The 20,078-nt window shown below is 44.4% G+C and overlaps 1 protein-coding gene across 1 annotated transcript in view; it reads left to right on the top strand.

Moving 5' to 3' along the window:
* The window catches only part of LRP1B (LDL receptor related protein 1B), a 3,669,685-nt gene that overhangs the window by 2,993,888 nt on the left and 655,719 nt on the right, over positions 1-20,078 (top strand). Inside the window, exon 51 of the mRNA XM_086955170.1 lies at positions 15,367-15,486. Within this exon, the coding sequence (XP_086811296.1) occupies positions 15,367-15,486 (120 nt within the window). The remainder of the gene's footprint in view (positions 1-15,366; positions 15,487-20,078) is intronic.

Here is a 20,078-nt window from a genome sequence, read left to right as displayed (position 1 = left end):
TCACTCACACACCACTAACTTCCTCACTCATACATCTCCTAACACATGTATTCCCTCACCTATACAGTCACTGAGTCAAGCACATACTGTCCCATACAACCTCTCTCACACTCACTTACCTACCTATACACCCCTTCACAAACCCATTCACTCACTCATACAGCCACCCACACATCCACTCGCTCACCCATGCAACCCCACACATACTCATTCATGTACCTATACAGCCAGCCACTCATGTACCTTCTCATTGACCCATAAAAACACCTATGTACCTCCTCAATGACCCATACGGTCACTCATGCACCCTCTTATTCATCATTTACATCCACTGACACACCTGTACACACACCCTTCCAAACACTCATTCACCATCACAGCCACTTACATATCCACTCACTCACCCATAGAGCTACTCACACAGCCACACACTTCATCATACACCCACTGACACAGCCACTCCATACCCATAGAAAAACTCACATACCACTCAGTCATGTATACATTCTGTCACATATACATTTACTCTTGTATACATTACTTACAATCTCACTCACTCACACTCCCATAGCCACTTACCTTAGTATATGTTTAACACTCAGTATTAAAAAACACTCTCATTCATAAGATGATGTCATCAAAGATGTCATCAATGATGTCATTTGAGATGTCAACAGTGAGGTCATTAGATATGTCATAAGTGATGTAACTGACCATGTTATGAGAGATGTAATATCTGAGGTCATAAGCAGTGCATTGTTGGGGCATAAGTTATAGTTAGCGCTGGTAACTCTAACTGCTGAATTTCTATGGTTTCCTACAAGTGAAATATAGCTATTATGTCCCTGTAACCTTTGTTTTTTCAGTGAATATATATATATATATATTCACAGAAAAAACCATAGGTTATAGTGGATATATAGTTAGAAATTTGCATTTAGAAAACCTTGAAAATTCAATGAAAAAACCATTGGTTATAGTCCATATATAGTTAGGAATTAGCATTTACAAAACCTTATTTTACTCGCATAAAACCATTGAAATTCCATATATAGTTAGAAGCGCTAACTATATATCGCGCACCCGCAATCCACTGCTGATGATGTCACATATTACATCATTCATGACATGGTCAGTGACATCACTGATGACATCACTGATGACATCTCAAATGACATCACTGATGACAACTCAAATGATTGTATGTGTCTGTAAAGTTTAAATATGTTTCACATATTGAAGAATGAGTGGATGTATAAGTGTCTGGATGAAGAATTTAGTAGGTGCATGACTGACTGTATGAGTGAGTGATTAAATGTGTCTCACTGAGTGCATGGGTTAGTGACTAAACTGTCTTAATTTGTGCATCAGTATGTTTGTTGTTGTGTAAGCTGCTGCATGTGTTGATCAGTAGCTATAAGAGTGGCCATATGGGTTATTGATTGGTTGCCCAAGTATTTGAATGGGAGGCTGAGTGTGTGTGTGGGTGGCTGGGAGGTGCGTGACTCTGTGCATAGATGTGTAAGCAGTTGATTCACTCGGAGTATGAGTTCAAGAGTGCATATGGAAACAGCTATATGGGCGGTTGACTATGCATGGGTGTGTTGGTGAGTGAATGGATTTCTCATTGCTACATGTGCAAGTAAGTACGTATGTAAAACACAATACATGTGAGAGTTGAGATATATAAATAACTGAACATAAGAGCCAGTGAATGTGTGAGTGGCTGTATCGATCACTGTGAGCTTGTATCAGGGATTATATAAGAGAATAAATATGTGTTATTATATGTTTGAATAAGTAAGATGTGTATAACTTTATAGTTGAGGAAATGGAAGTGTGATTGATTCTTTGCATGACTGACTAGGTGTGTGAGTAACTCCATGGATGAGTGACAGTCTGTGAGTGTCTGTTTATACTGAGTGTATGTAAGGTTATATTAGAGTCTGAAGAGGTTCATTGTATTATCACATAAGTGATGTGATCAGTGATGACAAATGAGATGTCATCAGTGATGTCATTTGAGTTATCATCAGTGATGTCATCAGTGATGTCATTTGAGATGTCATCAGTGATGTCATTTGAGTTGTCATCAGTGATGTCATTTGAGATGTCATCAGTGATGTCATCAGTGATGTCACTGACCATGTCATGAATGATGTAATATGTGACATCATCAGCAGTGGATTGCGGGTGCGCGATATATAGTTAGCGCTTCTAACTATATATGGAATTTCAATGGTTTTATGCGAGTAAAATAAGGTTTTGTAAATGCTAATTCCTAACTATATATGGACTATAACCAATGGTTTTTTCATTGAATTTTCAAGGTTTTCTAAATGCAAATTTCTAACTATATATCCACTATAACCTATGGTTTTTTCTGTGAATTTAATTGGTTTTTTAATAGCAAATATGAAAAGCTTTAAAATGTCAAGTACGTGATAGATAAAAACATTTTCGTATTTATGCACGCTGATGTGCTTTGAACGCTGCACCCCCCCTCCCTCCCCTCTTTTGTCTTAGTAGTACTCTCTCTTTGCAGATACTGAAGGGTAGTTAACGCAGGCCTTTACCCCCGTTGTAATCCGTCGTGCCTGCTTGTCTCTCCATTTGATTGATTGTTATCCAAGCATTTACTGTTTTACAATTGATTCTCTTTGGTTCATTCTCTATTTACAAACAAGCACAAAGTCGCAATACTCTGTTTAGTCTTTGCAGATAGTGAAAAATCGTGTAAAAAAATAAAAGTAATCGAGCAAAATCAGTAGGCCACTAATTGGATCTCTTTTTGACCTCGCTAAAATAGAAATATTAGGAACAACCCTTCATGAGAAATACGAAAATAGTGAGATGAACTGAGCTCCACACCATGAGGGCTGCAAGACAGCTCGGCTCCATCACCCATCCCGCACAAAATAACGACAAACCCTATGCAAATATTGAAAATATACACAACACACCAGCAAAGAAACAGGGTAAAACATTTTATTAAATAACTATTTACAAAACGTTGGTTTATAAGATGATGTCAGTAGTGGACCGATGTGTGAATAGATCGAAAACAGCACAAGGCTCCAAGATCCGGATGGCAAGCTCCTGGATGTTGGGTGCCATAGTTTAGAGTTCTGAATTTCAGCCTTTTTCAATGCCTGTGCTTTGTTGAATCAAAATGGCGGCTTGACACAAAGCTGACTCAAGCGTTGCTACTGATGCTATGCAGACCAAAACTGGTTTTCAGTTTGTACATTTTTCTAGATTTTTCAATCCAAGTTTGGTTGACTTTGTAGAACGATGGCTTCAGATTTTCAACATACGGTGTGGTGGCGCTGACTGGGAGGGGGCGCTTCGCTCCTGCCCCCTCCCCAAGTAAGATTTTCATACGTGAAAGTACGTTAATGGTTTTGGTCCCTGAGATGCTTCGATGTCACTACCATTCTCAAATAGCATAAGTTCTGGATGTTGGGTGCCATAGTTAAGAGTTCTGAGCAGTGCTTGTAACACTGTCTGAAGCTTATTTCCACCTACTGCAGCTTCACTATTCTCAAAGTAAGTGAGTGTCGTTTGTGGACCTGACTGCATTAGAAAACAATGTGATATGTTACCTTCCTAAACAGCTTGACGGAGGCCCCTGAGGGGCGGTGTGATGGCCATGGACTCGGAGAAGACGCTTGGCTCCGACACCCTCCCCAAGTCTTATAGCACTGGTGTAGCCTGAGATCGCCCCCGACATAGGCGGCCGGCTCCCGGGGTCCGGCGGAACTTTTTGCCTTTTGATGACTCTTCAATTCTGGACTTTGTCCCACAATCCGTTTGACCTGAAGACAAGCTGTAGTGGGGCGCCCCTTTATCGTTTTAGTTGCCATTCCGCCCGCTTTTGCTACACTGTGCCTCTTCCGCCATTCAGCTGTTTACCGCCCGCTCTTGCGACTACAGCGTCTCGCTCACCATGTAGTTTAGATGCGCCCGCTCTTGCGGTGCAGCGATAGGCAGCTGCCACAGGACTCTCAAAATGGCGGCCGGCTCTTCGGTTTTGGGCCTGGTCCACTAAAATGGCCCTGGGACACCTTGGAACTCGGACGCTTGTCTGCTAGGGCTTGGGTCCCATTCTCGAAAAGCGTCCCCTCAGCCGTGAAGATTCTACAAAAGTCTTGGGGGCTTCCGACTCCCGCAGGCTTCTGCTGGGGAGCGGCTGCCATGATTGCACGTGGAATGGCCACGACGGAGCTACGAGATGGTAGTGGTCTCATGCTGACGCCAGCTTTAGTCTGAAACATCCAGAAACACTATAGACTACCAATTCGATCAGTTCCGGTAGCGCCCCAACATGACCCGGAAGAGAAGAACTTGCCCTCCCCTCTTTGACTGATGGTTCTTGTTGCCTGTCCCCTCTGTTGTCATTTAACAGAACTTTTTGGACTGCTGAAAGGGGTTGTGTTCTGAACGCTGGTTGGTGGAGACATTTAGACTATATTCTTGACCTACGTTGTCGCGTAATGCGTTTTATGACACGCCGCGTTAGCGCACCCGGAAGTGATCCGAGGCGCGGCGCGCAGCGCGTAACGTAAGCATAACAGGTCACGTGACTTGTTAATAAAACTTTTCATTGGTTCATTTTACTTTTGTTAATTTAATGATGAAAAGCTTGGTCATATGACCTAAAAATTACGCTTTTTATTATTTTCGAACAATATTTTTTTTTCAAACATATGTTATAATATTCCAGGCTAATGTACTTTCCCGGAAAATTTACAACTGTCTTGCAAGTAAAATATATTCCTTTTTCGAGAAAAAGGGCGTTTCTTCCTTCCATGACGGAGCCGTTGAGTAAAAGAGATTCGGCCTGCTGTCTTAGTCGCCGATACGCCTGATTATCAGATTCTTATCGATCACTTTATGTTGCAGACATGAAAAACACAACTGCCCTTGACCATTTATCTTTACTGCGTTCCTACATATTATACCCTTTATCCGTCATGTAATTGGACTGCTTTATTTCACTTGCCTTTTACTGATTCGAAAACAGTCACTAAAAGTAAAAAATATACAAATGTAAATACTACTACCGTGTTTTGTTTTAAAAACCTTTATTGTGAAAATGTCAGTATACAAATACGGGCCTATAACCACGTGGGCCGGCCACGGAGCAAACTGAAATCGTATATGATGAGGAGACATTTACACTGTAGAAGAACGTAACGAGCGGGCCATTAGGTGACAAGAACAAAGGTCTCTAACAGTTGCGGAATCGGTGGACGTACATTTTGTAATTAAAATACGACAGGGCCACTTACAATTAAATTTTCTAGATATACATTTGCGGGCAAGGGGTTACGAGTCCCATTTATACCGGCGCCATTTTGGGCGAGGCCGGGCAGGTCCAAGATATAGTCAAAATGTCTCCACCAACCATCGGCCAGACCAGAACCCCTTTCGGCCCTTTATGCTACAAGATGGTGTCTTCCATTCAGAAAATATTGGTGGCAGCATTTTGAAAGGAAACAGAAACAGCCGTTCTCCTAGTGAGTTTCACATAGTTACATTTAGAAAGAATGTTGAAGAGTAGTATGTGGAAAATCTGAAGCCATTTTTCTACAAACTCTCAATCAGACTTGGATGGAAAAAAAAAACCTGAAGAATGTACAAACTGAAAACCAATTTTAGTCTGTATAGCACCAACAGTAACGCTTGAGTCAGCTTTGTGTCAAGCCGCCATTTTCATTCAATCAATAGCGTCCCCCTGCACACATTCAGGGACCTGGTCGTGTCTTCAGATGAAACGCATTGTAGGAAAAGAAGCAGAAAAGAAAAGGCAAAAAGTTCCGCCGGACCTAGTGAAGCTGCAGCAGGTGCAAATAAGCTTCAGACAGTCTTCAACTTACTCTGATTCTTATAATAAACTTCAGATAGTCTTACAAGCACTACTCAGAACTCTCAACTGAGGCACTCAACATCCAGGACTTGCCATTCGGATCTTAGCGCCTTGTATTTTTGTTTTGTTCTTGATGGAGGGGAAACAACAAAAAACAGGCATTGAAAACGGCTCAACTGGAGCAAAAAAAAAATTACTTCTTGGGTGCATTAGGGCATTTATGATTTTCGAATGCCGTATTCATCAGGTTGATGCTCATGTTGCCATAGGACAGCATAGCATTCACCTTCTTTGATCCAGGAGGGATGGAGAAAAACTGCCAGATGAAACTTGAAACTTGGCCATCCAGATCTCGGCGCGTTCGACTCACTGTACCGCAACAGTGACCGCAACTCAGCTGGACACGCCGTCTTTCGGCGCAGCATTGTAGGATGGCCACACCAGTGCGGCAATTTGCTAGACACCACCTCGGTGCCATCCGGATCTCGGCGCGTTCGAGTCACTGTACCGCAACAGTGACCGCAATTCAGCTGGACACGCCGTCTTTCGGCGCAGCATTGTAGGATGGCCACACCAGTGCGGCAATTTGCTGGACACCACCTCGGTGCCATCCGGATCTCGGCGCGTTCGAGTCACTGTACCGCAACAGTGACCGCAACTCAGCTGGACACGCCGTCTTTCGGCGCAGCATTGTAGGATGGCCACACCAGTGCGGCAATTTGCTGGACACCACCTCGGTGCCATCCGGATCTCGGCGCGTTCGAGTCACTGTACCGCAACAGTGACCGCAACTCAGCTGGACACGCCGTCTTTCGGCGCAGCATTGTAGGATGGCCACACCAGTGCGGCAATTTGCTGGACACCACCTCGGTGCCATCCGGATCTCGGCGCGTTCGAGTCACTGTACCGCAACAGTGACCGCAACTCAGCTGGACACGCCGTCTTTCGGCGCAGCATTGTAGGATGGCCACACCAGTGCGGCAATTTGCTGGACACCACCTCGGTGCCATCCGGATCTCGACGCGTTGTGCTGCCTTCGGCCTATTCGCACATCGGTCCGCTACTGACAGTGACCGCAACTCAGCTGGACACGCCGTCTTTCGGCGCAGCATTGTAGGATGGCCACACCAGTGCGGCAATTTGCTGGACACCACCTCGGTGCCATCCGGATCTCGACGCGTTGTGCTGCCTTCGGCCTATTCGCACATCGGTCCGCTACTGACGCCGCCTCACGTGCCAACGGATTTTCTACGCTTTTTGTAGCCCTATGCCGCAGAACAGGTCATGTGACTTGTTTATAAAACTTTTCATTGGTTCATTTTACTTTTGGTTTCCTAAAGATGGAAGGCTTGGTCATATGACCTAAAAATAACACTTTTCATTGGTTTAGAACATTTTTTTTCCCAAACGATGAAAGCCCCACCTTGTTTCTGGATCATTCAGACTGAAGCTGGCGTCAGCATGAGAGCACCACCATCTCGTGGCTCCGTCGTGGTCATTCCGCGAGCAATCATGGCAGCCGCTCCCCACCGGAAGCCTGCGGGAGTCGGGGGCCCCCAAGACTTTTGTAGAATCTTCACGGCTGAGGGGACGCTTTTTGAGAATGGAGCCCAAGCCCTAGCAGGCAAGCGTCCGAGTTCCAAGGTGTCCCAGGGCCATTTTAGTGGACCAGGCCCAAAACCGAAGAGCCGGCCGCCATTTTGAGAGTTCTGTGGCAGCCGCCTATCGCTGCACCGCAAGAGCGGGCGCATCTCAACTACATGGTGAGCGAGACGCTGTGGCCGCAAGAGCGGGCGCAACTCAGCTAGATGGCCGCCACCTGGGGAGGCCCGTTCACGCCGCCTCCCCCACGCCCCCGGGCCGCCGCACGCCAATTTTCGGAGCAGCATTGTAGGATACCAAAACCAGTGCGGCAGTTTACTGGACATCACCTGGGTGCCTGTCGTACATGTTGTGTCAGCCATGTGACACTGGACACAGACCGCTACTGACGAGGCCTCCCCCCGCACCACCCGGGACGCCCCACGCTGTTTTTCTGTGCTGCATTGTAGGATCCCTAAACCAGTACGGCACCCAGGCGACATCACCTGGGTGCCGTCCAGAACTCTGCACGTTGTGCTGCCTTGGGACTATTCGCACAACAGACCGCTACTGACGAGGCCTCCCCCCGCCCCACCCGGGACGCCCCACGCCAATTTTCGGAGCAGCATTGTAGGATCCCTAAACCAGTGCGGCACCCAGGCGACATCACCTGGGTGCCGTCCAGAACTCTGCACGTTGTGCTGCCTTGGGACTATTCGCACAAAAGACAGCTTCTAACCATTGTTGCTTTTTGTGTTAATAAATGTTTAAATGTTTTTAGTTTTTGTTCTGTTCATTATCGTTAAAAGTTAATAAAGTTTTATAACCTTAATTTGTTGGAGTGTTATCTATTTTTTGAAAAACGGGTGAATGGGGCCTTGAATCGGGTTATTGTCATGTGTGGGCTTTGGAAGTGTGCTGCTGCAGGATCGGACATTTCAAACTCAAATGCACGTTACCTTTCCGAAGCATGGAGCGCAATAGCAGGCAGAGAAAGGGTGATGCACGTGTTGAACACTACCTGACCTGGCAAGTTGCTGGCAGTGCCCCCCCGCCCGCTCCTGAAAGAGGGCACACACACACCGCCGCCCCGAGTACTTCACATATCTTTAAAAGACCATGCGCTTGTTCATGAGGCTTAAATGGTTTATCACCTCTTCTAGAACCCCTGCATCGACCCTCTGACGTTTCATGGAAAAATTACCATGTAACACAATACCAAGCCCTGTCGGCTGAAACCCCCAAGGAATCGTGGGGCATATTATCAAGGGGGTTTATCTCCGCTTTTTTTTAAAAGCCATGAAAGCGGAGATAAAATTATCTCCCTATTACCAAGCTGTCGCTAACACCAGTTAGTGACAGCTAAAAGGAGATAGCGACCATCTTGGGCCCCGCTTTGCATGTCAGTGATATTTATCACTAATGACATGCAAAGTGACGTGCCAAGATGTTAGCGACTGGAAACAGTCCCTAACATCGCTACCTTCTATTACCAACTTTTGGAGATATTCGCGCTAAGCGCGAATATCTCCAAAATCTAACACCTGCCCTGAGCAGTTCTTAGCCATGTTATCCAATGGGAGGTGGATAACATGGCTAAGAGCATTAGGTCAATAATACATGAATATCGCTGACTTTTCTGCGATAATAGCAAGGTTTATCTGCGATAAAAATCGCCGATGTGCGGCGATAATTTTTGTCTCTAAACAAGTTAGAGACAAAAATTATCGCTAGTTGTTCGTAATATGCCCCCGGGTTTTTGCTTGCAGAAATCGGGAGGCGGGAGACTAGCACTGAAATCAGTAGTCACACGCCTGAATCAGGAGGATTGGCATGTCTGAATTCTCTACAGCTGGGGCCATAAACTACATCCGCAGGGTTAGGTGATAGCCTGGGACCAGCCTGGCATCTAAAATGGCTGCCGTGCACGACAAAATTGTGGCATTCGAAAAAAAGGCAAGATGGCGCAGCCGCTGGAAGAGATGTATCAACATATATCAGCCTCCTCAGCCACCCTCAGGAAACATAGGGGATTAGGATACGTCTCCCGCACCCACTTATACCTAGTAATTTAATTAACGAAGCTCAAAATGGCGAATTCCCGTTTCGCTACCAGTTTGCGGCCCAGTTCGCGGCCCGTGAAGCGCTTCTACCGTGAAAAATCTTTTTTTTTTTATTTTCCCCACGGGACCCTTTAATAACCCCAACAACATTCCTAGGGGGTGAAGAGGGGGATACCTTGCCCCCTTTCATTAAATTCCCCCTTAGTTTTTCACCTTTTCTTCTCTCTCGATCCTACCGAGAGACAAGATGGCGGCCGCTCCGGACTGTCACGCAGCAAAAAAAAAAAAAGCTCACGCACAGCCGCTGGAAGAGATGTATCAACATATATCAGCCTCCTCAGCCACCCTCAGGAAACATAGGGGATTAGGATACGTCTCCCGCACCCACTTATACCTAGTAATTTAATTAACGAAGCTCAAAATGGCGAATTCCCGTTTCGCTACCAGTTTGCGGCCCAGTTCGCGGCCCGTGAAGCGCTTCTACCGTGAAAAATCATTTTTTTTTTTATTTTCCCCACGGGACCCTTTAATAACCCCAACAACATTCCTAGGGGGTGAAGAGGGGGATACCTTGCCCCCTTTCATTAAATTCCCCCTTACTTTTTCACCTTTTCTTCTCTCTCGATCCTACCGAGAGACAAGATGGCGGCCGCACCGGACTGTTTAGAATGTTGACAGACACCGGAGAGCCAATCAGCTTTCTGCGCGCAAAGTTCCGATAAGCGAAAAGTAAGCGGACCGGATCGCTGCCCAGAGCGCTGTTACAGATATATATCTTGGTTTGAACGTTAATTTCTCAAAAACTACTGGAGCACATATATTGAGACCTAGCAAAGGCACATCGGGCTAACAGTCCCTACAATTTTGCCAAGTTTCGTGCAAATCCATTCAGCCGTTCGAGCTAAAAGTGAGTCCAACCGCCCTATAGAAAACTCAATGCAAAAAACGCGTTTTGGGACCCCCCTTTTTTCTCGGCCCCCCCTTGACGAAACCCCCCCAAATTTTCAGGGGCTGCTCAGAATCAAAATGTTCCATTTTCCTGAAAATTTCAGCCGATTCCGTCCACAAACGCCAAAGTTATTAGACATAGAATTTTCAAAAGTCCCATAGAGAAAAAATTCTAACTATATATACCTACTGGCGATAGCCAGTAGGTAATATATATATACATATATATTACCTACTGGCGGTCGCCAGTAGGTATATATAGTTAGGATTTTTTTGAATAGGGATTTCTGAAAATTCTATGTTGAATACCTTTGGCGTTGATGGACGGAATTGGCTGAAATTTTCAGGAAAATGTCACATTTTGTTTCTGGGCGTCCCCTGAAAGTTTGGGGGGGTTTCGTCAAGCGGGGGCCGAGAAACAAGGGGGGTCCCAAAACGTGTTTTTAACATTGAGTTTTCCATAGGGCGGTTGGACTCACTTTTAGCCCGAACGGCTGAATTGATTTCCACGAAACTTGGCAAAATTGTAGGGACTGGTACCCCAATGTGCCTTTGCTATGTCTCAAGATATATGCTCCAGTGGTTTTTCAGAAAATTAACTTTGAAAAATATATATTGGGCTACATTGGGCTATATATATGTTAGAGCCCAAATGTAGCCCAATGTAGCCCAATGTAGCCCAATGTAGCCCAAAGATGGCCACCAGAGACAAAAAAAAACAAATGTAGCCCAAATATCAGCCAGATGTATCCCAACTATAGCCCAATGACAGAATGTCCCAGAGTGTCCTAAAGAACAACTAGAGCGCTAATGGTCTTACTTATGACAAAAGTATGGCACACCTGAAGTCATCTTGATTGGAATACAGTGTTAACACTTAAAACATTTAATTTGCAAAGGAACAAAATGAGGGGGTTCATTTTGCCATAGAAATTATGATTATTGCGAAAGAAAGAAAAATTAGGGCACATTTTGTGTGACTTCTCAAATCCTCTTATATTTCATTAAAAAAATTCTGATATGCAGTCTCCCAAGATGGCCACCAGAGACAAAAGAGCCCAAATGTAGCCCAAATATCAGCCAGATGTAGCCCAACTATAGCCCAATGACAGAATGTCCCAGAGAGTTCTAAAGAACAACTAGAACGCTAACAGTCTTACTTATGATAAAAGTATGGCACACCCGAAGTCCTCTTGATTGGAATAAAGTGGTAACACTTAATACATTTAATTTGAAAAGGAACAAAATGAGGGGTTTCATTTTGCCATAGAAATATATATATATATATATATATATATATATATATATATATATATATATATATATATATATATATATATATATATATCCTACTGGTGGTCGCCAGTAGGTATATATAGTTAGGATTTTTTTTAATAGGGATTTCTAAAAATTCTATGTTGAATAACTTTGGCATTGATGGACGGAATTGGCTGAAATTTTCAGGAAAATGGCACATTTTGTTTCTGAGCGTCCCCTGAAAGTTTGGGGGGGTTTTGTCAAGCGGGGGCCAAGAAAAAAGGGGGTCCCAAAACGTGTTTTTAACATTGAGTTTTCCATAGGGCGGTTGGACTCACTTTTAGCTCGAACGGCTGAATGGATTTCTATGAAACTTGGCAAAATTGTAGAGACTGTTTGCCCGATGTGCCTTTGCTAGGTCTCAAGATATGTGCTCCAGTGGATTTTGAGAAATTAACGTTAAAAAAAAAATATATATCTGTGACAGCGTCCAGGTTAGCGCCCCGGTTCGCGTACCAGACGCGTAACGGAACTTCGCGAGGAGAAGCGGATTGGCTCTCCGGTGACTGTCAACATTCTAAACAGTTCCGAGCGGCCGCCATCTTGTCTCTCGGTTGGATCGAGAGACAAGAGGTGGAAATAAACGAAGGGGAAATGAATGAAAGGGGGCAAGGTAGACCCCTCCTGACCCCCTAGGATTGATGTGGGGGCTATTAAAGGGCCCTGCGGGGCAAAAAAACTCAAAAAAAATGTTTTTCGATTTTTCGCGGTGGAAGCGCTACCCGGTACGCGAACCGGGTAGCTCACCTGTAGCGTAACGGGAGTCCGCCATCTTGTGTTTCGGACAAATTTAGTCACAAGACGGAGGATAAACAATGTTGGGAATGGGTATAAGGGGGCACGGGAGACATATCCTTACCCCCTAGGTTTTCTGAGGGTGGCTGAGGAGGCCCATATATGTAAAAAAAACAGCCTTTCTTTTCACATTTTTGCACGGTGAGCGCCCGGTCCGCGCACCGGGTAGCGTTCCGGAAAGCGTAACAAGGGGAAAACCAAGGGAAACAGTAAAATAATATTGATGGGTTATCCTGGAGGTGACGCACCTCAGCAACGCTATAATTGATTGGATGCCACCTCTGCATGTGGCGAAGCATAGTATAGTTTCCAAAACTATACTTTTTGTCTGTGCCTCGGGACAGAACTGCATCGCAATGAGGCATGTGACCAGCCGGGCATTGACCTTTTTTTCCCCTCGAGGGTAAGAAAAAAATTGCCATATAAAATGGTCTAAGCGGTGGGATTGCCGGGGCTCTTCACGCAAGAACTGCCTCGGCTCTACTCCTCTTCCTCTTCTTCTTCCTCTTCCTCTGGGTTTGGAAGGAACTTTGCAGGTGGTCCTTCCTTCCTAGGTGGTTGTGGTGGTGGTGGGGGTCCACCAGCTGGAGGCACTACAGATGCCATGACTGAACAAGCAGAAACAGGTCTTCCTCTCACAAAGATGAAAGTCAGAGTGAGGAAAAAAGGTGGGGGCTTTCATCATTTGGGAAAAAAAAATGTTCTAAACCAATGAAAAGTTTTATTTTCAGGTCACATGACCTGTTACGCTTACGTTACGCATCCCACTCCGCGCCCGGAGCGTTTCCGGGGTGCTGCGCTTTGCGCCTCGGGTCGCGCTCTGGAGCACTTCCGAGTCATAAGACGCATTACGCGGCAACGAGATACGTCGCGCTTACGTGATGCGTCACGATGTTGTTTTCGAATGCGGCAGTTGCGCTAATGGAACGTTTCCACATATTTACTCTCTTATACAATCCCTGATACAAGTTCACAATGATCCATACAGCCACTCACACATTCACTGGCTCTTATGCACAGTTATTTATATATGTCAACTCTCACATGTACTGTGTTTTACATATGTACTTACTTTGACATGTAGCACTGAGATATCCATTCACTCACCAATACACTCATGCACACAGTCAACCGCCCATACAGCTGTTTCCACATGCACTTTTGAACCCATACATCTAGTGAATCAACTGCTCACACATCTATGCACAGAGTCATACACCTCCCAGCCACCCACACACACACTCAGTCTCCCATACAAATACTTGGGCAACCAATCAATAACCCATATAGTTACTCATATAGCTACTGATCAACACATGCAGCAGTTTACAGAACAACAGACATAATGATGCACAAATTAAGACAGTTTAGTCACTAACCCATGCACTCAGTGAGACACATTTAATCACTCACTCATACAGTCAGTCATGCACCTACTAAACACAGTTGATTCACTAGATGTATGGGTTCAAAAGTGCTTGTGGAAACAGCTGCATGGGCGGTTGACTGTGTGCATGAGTGTATTGGTGAGTGAATGGATATCTCAGTGCAACATGTCAAAGTAAGTACATATGTAAAACACAGTACATGTGAGAGTTGACATATATAACGTGCATAAGAGCCAGTGAATGTGTGAGTGGCTGTATGGATCATTGTGAACTTGTATCAGGGATCGTATAGGAGATTAAATCTGTGTTAGAATATGTTTGAATTAGTAAAGTGTGTATAACTGTATAGTTGAGGAAATGGAGGTGTGATTGATTCTTTGCATGATTGACTAGATGTATGAGTAACTCCATGGATGAGTGACAGTCTGTGAGTGTCTGTTTACACTGATTGTATCTAAGGTTATATTAGAGTCTGAAGAGGTTCATCGTATTATCACATGAATGATATTATCAGTGATGTTGTCAGTGATGTCATTTGAGTTGTCATCAGTGATGTCATCAGTGATGTCACTGACCATGTCATGAATGATGAAATATGTGACATCATCAGCAGTGGATTGCGGGTGCGCGATATATAGTTAGTGCAACTAACTATATATGGAATTTCAATGGTTTTGTGTGAGTAAAATAAGGTTTTGTAAATGCTAATTCCTAACTATATATGGTCTATAACCCATGGTTTTTTCAGTGAATATATATATATATATATATATATGTATATAAAGAAAATGTATATATCACATGAGTATGCATGTAGTGGCCCCCATAAGTCGATATTATAGTGTTATAAAAAAACTACCAAAATATATAATATATACGGGTGAATGTGTTTGTTCATGTTATCAAAATGTAGTTTCATTTCTCACATGTCGCAGGACAAGGAGAGGCCTTGATGATGCTTCCAGGGTGGTTTCTGCTGAACAATTAAGGAAACTTTGAAATAAATTATTCTGTTAGCCTCATCAAGGTATCAGTTTATTTTTCTGCTTTGATTACAAAAGTTAATAAATAACCTCATTGCACAAGGTCATTTTTCTTAGGCACAGGAAGATTAAGTCATTTGCCCAAATCACAGGGTGTTATGCCAACCTGGTTCCCCAGTTCCAAAGGAAGCAGCTCACACCCTTAAGTCACATCTCATCCTACATGTATTTCCTCGAATCATGAATTCTTACAAAAATACAATACTCAATTAAGAATCGCAAATAGTACACACAGGCATATATCACAACTTTTTCCAGGTGTTTATATGCTTTACTTCTTGTTTTGTAGATGGCCACTGCATGCACATGTTCTTCTTAGTAATTTGATATTCCTTCAATATTGTTTCTCTGTATTTCAGACACATCCTGCTCCTGGACTCAGTTTGCTTGCTCCAAACATAAATGCATTTCCAAACAGTGGCTGTGCGATGGGCACGATGATTGTGGGGATGGATCTGATGAGAGTGACACTCTTTGTGGTAAGCAACCGAATCTTTCTAAAATGCAAGCTACGCAAAGTGTTCTTATCTACTAAATTACGCCCGCACAGCGATGCTGGACCATTTAAATTAATATAGAAAGGCAAAAATATGGATTTTGATTAAATGGCAGTGACAATTGCATCTAACATGACTTTAAGCCCCTTGTGAAGAATAAAAGTGTGGGCTTTCTCTGATACACCCAGGTACTCCACATATTGGCTAGTCCTTTTTAATCAGTTTTCAGGCTCGCACGTTGGAACACTATCATGGGCATGGTCGGCCAATTTCACATCTGGTTGCTTCCTTGTGAGGTTGAATGTTACTTTCCTGGCCCGTTGGGAAACACTGCAAAACAAATAGTTCCTAACAAACCTGTACATGTCCTTGCTGCTTTCTTTCCCATTTCCACCCATTACGCTGTCTCAACCATTATTATTATATCTATGATTTTCACTTGGCTCACAAGATGGAAGGGCCTATTGCTTTTCAGAATCCTTAACTCCTTATTTTGTATTTCTGTTAAAAAAACATTTATATTTCTTTGTGTTGCCAAAGATCTTGTTTGTCTAGAAATAAGCTCAAAGGATAATCGAGAGTAGCTACTTCATTTTTTGTGAGATGAAAGAATGAGCCAAAGTTGGACTTATTAGTGAACATAAATTTACAGCTAAATTAAAAAAGAAAAACATTCCGTAGTAATGTTAGGGATTATCAGTCAGGTATAGTTTTGTTCAAGGGGCACAGTGTTCTCGGGGCCCAAGTCCCGGGAAGGATTGGCATGTGGCCTGAGTAATTACCAGTCTATCAATCAGTCAATCAATCAGGATTTACAAAGCGCGGCTAATCACACAAGATGGTATCCAAGCACTTGCAGGTCCTGGAGGCTTATTGGAACAGCCAGGTCTTGAGAGCCATTTGTAATTCTGGAAGTGAAGTGATGTTCCAGGGGTGCTTGGGAAGGCTACTCTATCTCTTTGCTGTGATGTGGGAGAAGGATCATCCTCCACTTCTGCTTCGGTAGATGAGTGAGTATAGGCAAGTGAAAGGTAGATGGATCCTTCATTGTGTACAGCCTTGTATGTGTAGGGTAGCAGCTTGAATTAGCATATTTTCTGTATAGGGAGCCAGTGGAGTTACCTGAGGTGGGGTGTGGTGTGTGTTCATTGGGGAAGACAGAGGATGGGTGTGGCTCTGGTTTTCTGTATGGTGTAAAGTATCTGTAGGAGATGTGCGGCGATTTCTATGTGGAGGGCTTTGCTGTTATCCAGTCAGCTATCGATGAGGGCTTGTGTCAAGGTGCATCTCTTGTGTAATCTCATAGGCTGAGATTAATTCAAGCAATTCCTCCATAATTTGTATGTGCACTCTATATGCCCTAATATGCTTACAGTCAAAACATGCCCTTCTCAAAAAATCCAGGTTTGAAAGTTCACACTTGTTGCCCGATTCTCAAAGATGTTGAAACAAGGAAGTTTAGTTCAACCAGGTTTTTAGTTCACCTTGTGACTGTGAGAACTAAAATGGCAACCCTAAACAACACTCGCTCGGGGCAAAGGACTCTTGCTGAACTTTCCTAACCTGTGGATACTTGAACCAGGGACTTGCCGCTTTTACAAGCTGGTGCTTGCCTGCTAGAGACACTGCTTTGGAGCCATAATTTCCATCGCTGCGGGACTGCGAGGACCAGGTAGCCAAGCGCCGCTGATACCGGCCACAACTGGGTCCTCTTCCCGCCCCTCTGGACTTCATAGCATCTCCCGGCCCCCGCTCCGCTACCTACTTGGCCCACAGTGCCAAGTAGGTAGTAAATCTGCTCCACAGTGCGGAGGTGGAGTTTTTACTGAACTGTGCCTTCCAAGCGGAACTCAAAGTGGCAGAAGCTCTGTGAACTCCGCTGGTGGTGCGGTGTTCACTGCCCACTGTTAGTCACTACAATGTTGAGACCAAGGGGCACAATCTCAATCACCTTTGTCAGGCCTTTCTGCAGATTCTACCAATGAGCTACATTTAAGCTTATGATGACTTTTGGTAGGAATGAGTCTTTTATCCAGAAGAGTAGTGCTGAGTCCCTCCAGCATTAGAACCAGAGCATTATGGTTGCTGTCCTGTCTGGGGGTCGCAAGCATATCAATCATGATGGACCATAATCTGATGTCCAGCAAGATGTAGTCAATAAGGCTGGAACAGTGTAGACGATTTATCGTCTGACTCCCCTTCTTGTCAGAATTGAATCTCCGATTACAGACTCGAAGACCATTGCTAAGTGAGAAAGCAATTAATTGAAGGACAGCAGCAGATCATTTCTTGACCAGGGGGAGTGTAACACTGGGGACTGCTCAAGCGTGGCTCTACTCTCTGTTCAGAACCTCAAAGGACATGTACAGCAGCTCAAATTTACAATTAAAACCACTTACCACTAATTTAAAATAATCAACAGGTAAGTCAGCCATATGTGAGCCAACCAGATCAATAACTTGCAATTTGGCAACTTTAACTCCATGCCTGCAATAAATGTTATATCAAAAATAAAGCCAAGAAGATGTTAACTCGCGCACCCGCAATTCACTGCTGATGATGTCACATATTACATCATTCATGACATGGTCAGTGGCATGACTGATGACATGACTGATGACATCTCAAATGACATTATCCATGTGACAATCTGGTACATCTTATCATACAGTAGTATACCCTTTCAGCACTCATTATAAAATATGGAGTACCATATTTGAAACCATTGACACACCAATACCAGCTTCTAAAAATCCACTCACTGATCCCTATATCTACACACACATCTATACACTTACCTATAGATTCCCTTGTACATGCATTGGAATACCAACCCACCCTGTCTACTTGCAAAAAATCATCATATTCAGAGATTTTTAAAAACGTATCTCGGGTCAGGCAATGGCACAATTTATTTTCAATTTTACAATTTTACAATTCCTCCCAGAGAAGTTTTGGGCAGTACTCCAGTCACTATACCTTCATAGTGACAGCAATCGAGAGGGAGATTCAGCTGAGGTTGATGGGGAGGTGGTTGGACCTGAATTTTGCACCCCTGTAGGTGCAATGTATTCACAGTTACAGGGACTGCAAGTTGCTTACTTGGGCCTCCTTCAAATTCCTCAGTGAACTGCTGGGGACTCGAGACACCTGGGACTTGTGAGGGCGGGCAATTTTCTTCATTACCAGATAACCTTAAGTGGGCTTACTGGGGACCAACAAAACAGGCCGGGTTTGTTGTCTAGGGCTGGGCGGGCCTGCTGAACTGTTACATTATTTTCCAAAGAGCAGATCTTGTCCACCAAAGGAGTCACACAGGTGTACACCTGAGTCTTAAATGTGCCCAGAATATTGTCCCAGCCAGTAGTAAGGGGCACACAGTCCCCATCATTACGCTCCGTTGGACCTGCCCTGGCTGCAATAGAAGGGAATCTGCTAAATATGTCCATTGCTTGGCCTATGACTAGTTAGAGTTTTAAGATGGGATCTGGCTTGGTTTTATGCTTTCTTTTGTTAATGGATTGATTGTTGCTGAGATTCGTAAGATCAAAATTACAAGTTAGAGATATAACTGCAAGGGTACGGGGTACTGCAGCCACAACATTCGACAGGCCCTGGTTGCCAGATGGAAGTACACTGGTTGGGCTTGTGAATGGCCCTACTGAGATCTCAAAAGGCCAGCCAGAGTCTACACCCAGGTCCAAAGTAAGACTTCTCTTGGCTCAGTCTAATTCTTTGGTGATTACACTAACTGCAAGGGCCAGATTTTTGGGATTAACAATATTTCTGCCCCCTGGTAACATCTGTTTGTCCATAATACTACCTGGCACACGAGGAAGCACAATCATATGATAAAAAGAATATCAGCAAGAGCAACAGGCTCACCAAATCCACAGTCAGGAGAGATGACCCATCCCATGCACTTCATCAGGGCATGCACCCTGGGGCATACCATGCATGTCCAATGCCGCTAGGGAAAGCAGTGATTTTAAGAGCCTGACTGGCACAGCTGCAGATTACCACCTCTTTTCCTTCCAGAGCACTCTGGGGCACATAGTCCTGCCCCCAGCCACTAACAGCAAAGGTGCGGCCCGCGATGGGGGGGGGGGGGGGCAGAGTGGTGATTTTAAGGGCCCAACTGACGCAGCAGCAGATTCCCACCTCTTTTCCTTCCTGAGCCCTCTGTGGCACATAGTCCAACAGCAAAAGTGTGAAGGAAAGGAACCAGGCCCACCCCCACTTCCTGCACCCTCACCAGACGGAAGGTCTGTAATTGAATTAGGGGAGGGGCTGGAAGAGGAGTGTAGGGAAAGGTTAGTCACACCTTTGGGATGGGTCAGCCAGACTTGAATCTTCAGGAGAGATTTTCTCAATTTTTATTTATGTGGCACAGTGCTTTCTGGGACAAACATGTGCCAAACGTCTAAGAAACTTGTCATCAAAGAGGGTGGCACCTTGCACCCTATTGGTCAGGGATACCCACACGTTTGCCAGCCTGTTAACCAGGATACATATGGGAGCCCTGTCCAGCAACTCAGATCCCTGCTTGGAAAAAAGAAGAAGGACTGCCCTGC

This window comes from Lissotriton vulgaris, chromosome 2_1, assembly GCF_964263255.1.
Source record: "Lissotriton vulgaris chromosome 2_1, aLisVul1.2, whole genome shotgun sequence".
In the NCBI taxonomy this organism is placed as follows: domain Eukaryota; kingdom Metazoa; phylum Chordata; class Amphibia; order Caudata; family Salamandridae; genus Lissotriton; species Lissotriton vulgaris.
This window is presented reverse-complemented; position numbering and strand designations above follow the sequence as displayed.